The 9,636-nt window shown below is 34.8% G+C and overlaps 1 protein-coding gene across 1 annotated transcript; it reads left to right on the top strand.

Annotated features, from left to right (window-relative positions):
- The first annotated feature begins 435 nt into the window (after positions 1 to 435).
- LOC141717139 (uncharacterized) lies at positions 436 to 1,416 on the top strand. The gene has a single exon (XM_074519248.1). It carries the CDS (start codon positions 436 to 438, stop codon positions 1,414 to 1,416), a length of 981 nt encoding a protein of 326 aa, XP_074375349.1.
- The last annotated feature ends 8,220 nt before the right edge of the window (positions 1,417 to 9,636 follow it).

Here is a 9,636-nt window from a genome sequence, read left to right as displayed (position 1 = left end):
TATTTGAATTAGAATAAAGATTTTGTTTTTAGAGAATAAATTTAATTATCTGTTAGACAATTATTATCGGATTTGTGGAGCTGCGTCTCTATTTTTATGATTTTGATTATTGAGTTTGACCGCTGCTTTGAATTTCGTGATCTATTAGAATTATCGAGTAATAATATATTTTATTTTTAGTTTTCGATTTAGAACTAATAGTCCGGAAGTGTGGGCTGTTACAGTTGGTATCAAGAGCAGGCTGTCCTTCGGAGTGTATTAGGTATGGGACTAGTACATTCCCTAGGATGCGATCCTTTAGACTATCGTATAGGTCTTAGAAAATTATTTTGGATTTAGGGCATTTATTTGTGTGATTATTTGATATGTTTGACTTTTGTGTTTTTTTGATTATTGACTATAAGTTTAGAATTTGTTTTGTGTGTTCTAGTAAAGATGGATGGAGAAAATCAGAACAACAATGAAAATCAGGGCAATAATGATGAAGGAGGAAACGTCTTTGACCAGCTGGCTGAAACTCTAGCTGTACTTGTGAATCAGCAACCGAAGCCCAACATCGTCTCTCAATTCAAGCGTTTGAACCCGCCAACTTTTGATGGAGCTACAGACCCGGCTATCGTTGAGATGTGGATCCAAGAGATGGAAAAAGCTTTCGGACTTCTGGGGAGCAATGAGGGACAGAAGGTGACCTTAGCTGTGTACCAATTGCAAGGAAGCGCTTACGACTGGTGGCTTATGGAAAAGAGAAAGAATGAGACGACAAATCTTGAAGAAAATCATGAACCGTACACTTGGGCAAAGTTCAAGAAGGCTTTAGAGGACAAGTACTTTCCGAGAACAGTTCGTCTGCAGAAAGAGAGGGACTTCATTCGACTTCAACAAGGTGGAAGAACCGTCATTGAATACGAAGCAGAATTTGCAAAGCTTGCGAAGTACGCGTCGACCCTAGTAGCAGATGAGAGCAGTCGAGCACGAAGATTAGAGGAGGGACTTCGAAGTGACATCAGGAATTCAGTGGCGTCGTTTGAACTTCAGACGTACGAGGCTGTCCTCAACAAGGCGTTAGTGATCGAAAGGGGCTTGGCAGAATCTGAAAAGGCGTCTGGCAGTTGGAATAAGAGGCGGATCACTCAAACTAGTGGGCAATCTTTTCAAGAGGGACCACTCAAGAAGCCACACGTGTACGATAACATCGGGGGTCAAGGTGATCGAGAGACGTGTACCAGGTGCGGCAAGAATCATCCGGACAAAGTCTGTCGTTGGAATACAGGTGCTTGTTTTCATTGCGGAGAAGTAGGACATAAGATTTCGAATTGTCCGCACAATCCGCCACCGCCACCAAGGAAGGAAGCAGATAACAAGATGGGGAAAGGACGTGTGTTTCAGCTGACAGGAAATGACAACTATCGCAATTAAGGTATGATTTCTTTTCTTTAGTGACTTATTTAATTTATTTATGTTATGTGAATTTGGGGACCAAATTCTTTTAAGGAGGGAAGAATGTAAAATTCGTAATTTTATTTTTAATTTATTTATTAGAAATTAGATATTAATTTGTCTAGATAAATATTTTAAAATTAGAATATTCTGAAAACATTTTTGTGCAAGGTAGTTGATTTGTGAAAAGATTTGTTATTTGTGGAAATAAGTGTAAGAATAATTTAGAAAATCGAAATTTTTTTAGTTTAGGTAATTGTGTGTATCAAATATTTTATTTATGGAATTTACTTGGAGAGGTTGTAAATCTTTAGGAGGAAATATTATTATTTCCTAGTTGAGATATAGGGTTTTGTATCGTTATAAATACACCATATTCGTATTCCTTGTTTTTATCATTAAAATTCGTAGGACTTTCTCAGCAAAAATCAGCTGTCTTGTAAAATTCGTAGAAAATTCATCGTAAGTCAGAATTCAGTGATTCTGGACTTTTCAGAAAGGGCTTTTCGTTATTTTCAGATTTCGTGTTTCGTGTTTTTCAAGAAAATATCGTTTAGAGGGTCAAAAAGAGTAAATTCAGATCTGGTCAGGCTTTGAGGTAAGTACTTTTGACTTACTTTTATTTTTCGGAAAATATATTTCAGTTCTGTTTTTAATTTCGTATAAGATATAAGAATTTTGATTTCGAAATTATAAGATATAAGTATTTGTGAATTTTAGAACCCAGTCTCTACGTTTTCGAACCCGTTCGTAATTTACGCTATAGTTCCGGAACTAGCCTTAGATACCCTTAGTAGGCGCACAAGTGTGCAACTTTAGATACCTATTAAGGGCGCGTAATTATTGAACTTTAGATGCCGACCACTGGCAAAGTGTGGTATATGAGAATAAGAATAAGAATTAGATGCCGGCTACTGGCAAAGTGTGGCCGTAGATCAAGACTGTGGTATTTATAAGAATTATCGTTTCGTTCTGTTTTATTCTGTTCAGATCTGTTATAAAATCTGTACTGTTATAAATTCTGCTCTGTTCTGTTTTAAATTCTGACTTATAAAATATAAAACTTTGGGTTGGATTTATTTTAGAAAATGTTTTACAAAATTATTATTGTTTTAAGAAAAATCGTTTTATCAAAACACCCATTGTTTTTCTGTTTAAAAGTTAGTCAATTTGTACTTGCTGAGCTGTGTAGGTCACCCCTTTTAACATTTCAGGTTCGGAATTTGGAGCATATTAAAATTAAGGAATGAGAACTATGAGGAGATCTGTGCTGCTTCGTTTTGTGCTATTTGAATTAGAATAAAGATTTTGTTTTTAGAGAATAAATTTAATTATCTGTTAGACAATTATTATCGGATTTGTGGAGCTGCGTCTCTATTTTTATGATTTTGATTATTGAGTTTGACCGCTGCTTTGAATTTCGTGATCTATTAGAATTATCGAGTAATAATATATTTTATTTTTAGTTTTCGATTTAGAACTAATAGTCCGGAAGTGTGGGCTGTTACACTTTAGGTTTTTAAAACATGGGGTGTAGAGCTAACACATTCTTTCTCTCAATAATATAATTATTTTGGGCCAAGTTTATATTGGTAAATAATATATGTTAAAGAAAATCTGCTAAGTTTTTGAATGAATGGGGTTAAATATTACCTCTACTCTTTGAAAGTAAGGACACACTATTTAACTTTATTGACTTAAGATCCTCATTATGGTAAAAAAAATTTTGAGTTACTTATATAAGATTAAAATGGCATGGCTTGTTTCAATTTGCAGTAGAGAATAATTGAGCATTGTAGTTTTTATAATCTTAATTAATCATGATTAACTGATAATATACCAATATTTTACTATTTACAAGGTTGAATAAATATAATTGAAAATGAATGTAAAATTATTGTCTTTCATGAATTGTCTATGTAAATATGAATTTTGAATGTAAACTACTCATTTTTTCTCTATTGTACATTTGGTGAATAGGAATGCTTGAATACAATGATGCTATAGTTTTTGTTCGTGGAATTTTCAAGTAGTATTGCTATGTATCTCTCCTTGTGTTTCTTTAAAATTGTGTTGGTTTAAGACTGTATACATTATCGAGCAACTTATCTTGCATATGATTGTGCTAAGAATGGAATTGCCCATGAGGTTGGTAATATTATATTTTTGCACCAGCATTTAAATATTTTGTTAAATATTTTTTTCTTGATTGACCAAAAACAATGTTAAATCTAATATTTATTAAACATCCTATCTTCTTTAAGAATAAACTGTATCTTGTGATTTATTAAAAGTGTTAATGTGGAAACATCCTATCTTCCATAGAGTGCCTTGAATAATCTATAAACTTTATGCTCTTCTCCTTTCTTTTCTTACCCTTTTGGTTGAGACGCATACACCTCTTCCAACAATTCACCGTTCAAAAATGTTGATTTCACATCGAGGTGGTGAACCTCCCATTCATTTTTGGTAGCCAATGCAAGCAATAAATGAACTGTTTCCATCCTTGTAACAGGTGCAAAGACCTCCTCATAGTTCACTCCGTACTTTTGAACATAACCTTTCGTTACGAGCCGGGCTTTGTGCTTTACCACCATACCTTCTGTATATCTTTTTATTTTGAACACCCATTTTAAGCCGATTGTAAGTTCCCATGTTTTTTTTATTTTTGATGGACTCAATCTCGTTCTGCATTGCCAATTTCCAAGCCTTTTGTTTAACTGCTTGATCATACATAACAGGTTCATCTATTTCTGAACGTAATAACTCTTCTACAGCTTCCACTTCTTCAGTTTTATCATAAATGCTCCTTAGTGATCTGAAATTCTAATGTTCACTTCTAGCATCACTTAAGCTGCTCGAACTGTTAGAGTTACTTCCACTTAAGCTTCCCATGGTGCCAAAGTTTATTTTACTTCTGCTGTCACTTGCATTACTTGACCTGGAGTTTGATTGTGAATCCTCTTCATTGTCTCCCTCATTTCAAGTTATTTCCAACGAGCTCGGTTGATAGTCAACAGTTGCCTCATTATTACCCCAAGACCAGCCCTTCTTTTATTCAAAATGCACATCTCTGCTCACGTGCACAGTGTCCTCAACTGGATCATAAAGTCTGAAAGCTTTTTTCCCTGGTTCTTTTCCCAAATAAATCACAACTTTTCTCTTATCATCATTTTTTTGACATGTACTACGGGTATTTTCATATAACCCAAACAACCAAACACCTTTATGTGTTCAAGGTGAGGCTTTCTTCCAGTCCATGCCTCGTACGGTGTCAGCTTTGACAGAGCTCGGGTGGGCAGCTTATTCAACACATACACCACATGACATATTGCCTCTCCCCACAGCCTCACTGGAACATTTCTTTCTTTTAACATACTTCTTCCCATGGCCACCACAGTGCGATTTCGCCTTTCTACGACCCCATTTTGCTGCGGCGAATAAGGGGCTGTATAATGCCTCTATATTCCTCCAGATTCACGGTACATCTCAAACTCTTTTGACAAGAATTCTCCTCCCCGATTAGTCCTGAAAGTCTTGATCTCACATTTCGAACCTTTTTCAACCATCGCCTTGAATATTTTAAAAGCACCCAAAGCTTCATCCTTTGTCTTTGACATAAAGACCTACATCATTCGACTATAATCGTCCACAAGTAGTATAAAGTACAAGTTTCCAGCAAGTGTTGGTGGTGAAATGGGTCCACACAAATCTCCGTGTACTAGCTCAAGTCGTTCCTTTGCTGTAAAGTCTATTTGTACAAGAAATGATTTTCGCACTTATTTAGACAACAAGCATCCCTTACAAATTTCTTTTGGTAAACTCAAGGTTGGAAATCCACACACCATATCATTTGTAATCATCAGTTTCATTGCCTGAAAGTTTACTTGTCCCAAGCGCGAATGCCATTACCAAGTGTTCTCCTCTACTTTAGTTAACAGACACACAGGCTCATTTTCTAGAACTATTAATTTGTACAAGCGATTTGACGACCTTTTAACCATCATTAATAACTTTCCATCTTTCTCATACACCCACATGAAATCCTCATTAATAATTACTCTGTTCCAACCTCAGACAATTGCCCAAACTTACTATATTGTTACAAAGTGTGGAAATAAAATATACCTCTTTCAAAATACGTTCCTCATCATTTTTGCATTTGAATGCTACAGATCCTTTGCCCTTAATGCACACTATTGACCCATCTCCAAACCTAACTTGCCCGTGCATATTCTCGTCCAAATCTTTAAATTTCGAGCGTTCTCCAGTCAAATGGTTACTGGCTCCGTTATCCAGGTACCAAACACTTATGTCTCCTTTGTACTAATGTTGTTGTCCCATTGGTGATGTCACTCCTACTTCGTTCAAAATAACGAGGACTCTTGTCATACCTCTGCACTCTTCCATTAGGAGTGCAGGTTCATCATCATCAACTTGAGTGAGATTCACCTCAGATTCTTGCTCCTTCTCTTTTCCTCATCGTGGCTTACGGCATTCTCAACGGTAGTGCCCATAAGCACCACAGTTAAAGCATTTCAGTTTGCTTCTATCACGAATCCCATGATTCATAGATTTGCCACGGCTATCCCATGAGCCATGAGTTCCATCCTTGCCTGTCTTCTTCAACCACTCTTCTCTTGTCAAGAAAAGCTGACTCTCTGTGCTTTCCCTTTTTCTCCATTCATTTTTTATCAACAACAACTTGCCATCATTGCTCTCGATTTGTCCTCGTGTTCTTTCTTCATGTGCCTTCAGGGAACCAATCACCTCCTCGACAAACATCGTCTCCAAGTTCCCAAACTGTTCCATCGCAGAAGCTATTTGTAGGATTCTCGATGGAACTGCTCTCAGCAACGTCTTAACCACATAAGTCTCCTCCATGTTCTCCCCTAAAACTCGAATATTAGTAACCAAGTTGTTTAGTTTCATATAAAAATCATCGAGTGGCTCTATTTCTTTCATGTTCCGTGTCTCGAACTATCCCTTGAGCATTTGAGCCCTGGATTTCTTCGCCTTATCAGCACCTTGGCACACCGTCCTTATTGCTTCAGTGACAATAAGACATCTTCAGGAATACTTGGGTAGATCACAGCCAACGCCAAACTATCTCTTCTCTCTTCTACAACTACCTTAGGGTCCTTAGGTTCTATAGCTTCCCACACGCCATGAGCTTTTACGTATACTCTCATTTTAGAGCCCATGTTGTGTAGTTTATTTCGGTTAACATTGGGTAGTTTAGGCTGACAGAGTTATCTTTGGTTTTGTTGGGTTCCATGGTTGCTGGCTTATACATCTATTTTTGTATTCACTACAATGTGGCTCTGATACCAGATTGATGGAAATATACACACAATAAGAAATAACAAAGTTGAGCTGCAACTCGGTTTTAATATTGAAACTTCTGAAAAACAAATTACAACTGAGACTTACAAAACAAGAACAAAGAAAACAGGTTTTAAGTGCATTCTGTATGACTACAAAAATGCCTAGAAAATAGCTACCACCTCTACTAAACTCCTACTTATTCTCCACTACTTCTAGGCCAAATCAAACTCCTAAAAACTCTCCAGCTTAGCTGACTTATTCATACGAAATAAATAAACTTAAACAAATATTTAGATTAATTCTGAGAATATGTAATTCAATCAAAATTGAATGATAGCATTCTCTAAGAATATGGCGGGTCAGAAATTTATTGAGATCATGCAGCATGTTTTGTTACTTTCTTTACTCATTTCTTTCTTGTCTAATGGTTTTCCAAGGTCAATTACAAGAATGTATCTCCTTCCTAATTGACATATTTTTTATTGGCAGTTATTCAACTACTAACTTGTTCTCATATCATACAACTAATTTGATACATTCACCCAAAAAATAGCACAATTTTTAATTAATTACGGACTACTTTACCCATCACGATGTGAGCTTCCTTTGGATATGTAGTGTAGTAAAAATATCTTAGGCTACTCGAATATAGTTTATTTTTATGATTTCTCTCTTCAATAAGATAAGGTATGCATGAAATTTCCTTCATATCACTCTTTTCTTTCTTTCATAAGATGTCTTTTTTGTTTTTTAGATCTGAATAACGTCAATTTTTTTTATTTTCCGCTTAAATTTTAATAATCTTATAATATTTAATCTAATCCTTTCATTATCTTCAAATTAAAATTTCATAAGAATTGAACTTTGGAAGAGATTTAAATTTATGACAACAATTTAAGTGTGTGACAAAATTTGAACTTAGTGCCCAAATTCTAATTTTTGACTAAGCTAATTTGTCATCCAAATTTCATTTCATGAAATTAATTGGACTTATCGAAAAAAATTATTTTGTCACATGATTTGAGATTCTCTTAAAATTCTAACGGGAGACAAAAATAATATTCAAAATATCACAAATATTATAAGCGTGTGGTAATTAGAATTATTCTACATTTTTATTCAATATACATGTGCTTGTAAGTAAAATATATAACAATAAGAAAAATATGTATATCCACAAAGATTTATGAGAATATACTTAAATAAGAACATTGGTATACATATCATGTTCTACAAAATCATGTAGATGATTAAAAATTTGGGTGACCCAGTGACCTTGTAAAAAAACCATATCACTTATGTCACTGTCAAGTTCTATAAAATCATGTAGTCTGTGATAGAATTTAATAATTCTATAAACACATAATTCTCTAAAATAGAGACATGGACCGTAATCATCATATCTAATTATCAAGATTAAATCGAAGACGGAAGCGTACCGGAATTCATAAGGCGATAATCGTAACTGTATCTGAATCTGTATAATGTACTTGATTATTGTCTTCCTCAACCAAGTACTCCTTAGGGTTTCTCAATGGTTCTCTGTGATGGGTAGAAGATAAGTCGTTACGTGTACTTGATATATTGGGGACTATAACTCTTTTTATATACCACATAATTAAATCTCCCATTATAATTTAATTGGGCCTGGTATTAGGTATCCACTTATTAGGTCCATATAATAAATTAAAATCTAATTGGTTTTCTTATTTGATCACTTAATTTAACCCAATATAATAAATAGCAAATATAATTGATATATTTATATGTAGCCCATAAAATAATTATTATTATTAAAAATAATAATAACAATCTCCCACTTGGGCTTCATATACATCCAGGATCAATTATACAAAACTTTAGTGCGCAACTTTATGCTATTTATCGTCCTTAGATTTTACCAAAACAATTTGGTCCGTCTACTATATATGTTTGAGATTCTGGCGGCATTCGTCAAAAATTTTACGTGACTAAACCTTCCAGGGTCACCACACAAATATATTCAAAGACATGAATCAATGCATGGATAAGTGGCATGGAAATTACATGTAATGTGATCTATATAATGTCTATTTCCAACTAGTCCTTAGGCAATCTCTAACGAGATTGATTCCAATTTTCTCAACTCAATGTTAAATCACAATAAGAAAATTGAACAAAAGTAGAGTGACATTTAATAAAATTCCATCAACTGTATTCTGCAGAATATAAACAACTCAATGTTTATTATATAATACACCAAAATACAAACTCCCACTAAACCAAAGTATAACATAAGGTAACACCCATATGAGTAGTATGCTCGTGAAAGACCTTAGGTGTTAACGCCTTAGTGAGCGGATCCGCAATCATGGAGTTGGTGCCAATGTATTCTATCAAAATCTGTCAACTCTGAATCTTTTCTTTAACAACTAGGAACTTAATATCTATATGTTTTGCATCTGTAGTGCTCCTATTGTTGTTTGAATACTCCACTGCTGATTTATTATCACAAAATATCTTTAATGGTCTTTCAACACCATCAAGAATATGCAAACCAGTGACAAAGTTTTGCAGCCATAAAGCTTGATTGGATGCCACAAAACATGCTATATATTCTGCAGCCATGGTGGATGAAGCTATAAGCGTCTGTTTGGCAGACCTCCATGAAATCGCTCCACCAGCCAGTAGATAAACATAGCCCGAAGTAGATTTTCTTTCATCTTTGCATCCTCCAAAGTCAGAAACTGAATATCCAATGATTTCTAGATGATCTGATTTCCTGTATGTGAGCATATAGTCTTTTGTTTTCTTCAAATATCGTAAGACTCGTTTCACTGCTTTCCATTGCTCCATTCCCGGATTACTCAAATATCTTCCTAACATTCCAAC

Source organism: Apium graveolens, chromosome 1 (assembly GCF_009905375.1).
Source record: "Apium graveolens cultivar Ventura chromosome 1, ASM990537v1, whole genome shotgun sequence".
NCBI classification, from domain to species: domain Eukaryota; kingdom Viridiplantae; phylum Streptophyta; class Magnoliopsida; order Apiales; family Apiaceae; genus Apium; species Apium graveolens.
Note: the sequence above shows the minus strand (reverse complement) of the source record. Positions and strands in the feature narration are given on the sequence as shown.

Bases quoted from the DNA above. Each gene is read 5' to 3' on its own strand.
- LOC141717139 (XM_074519248.1), top strand. From the start codon at position 436: ATGGATGGAGAAAATCAGAACAACAATGAAAATCAGGGCAATAATGAT.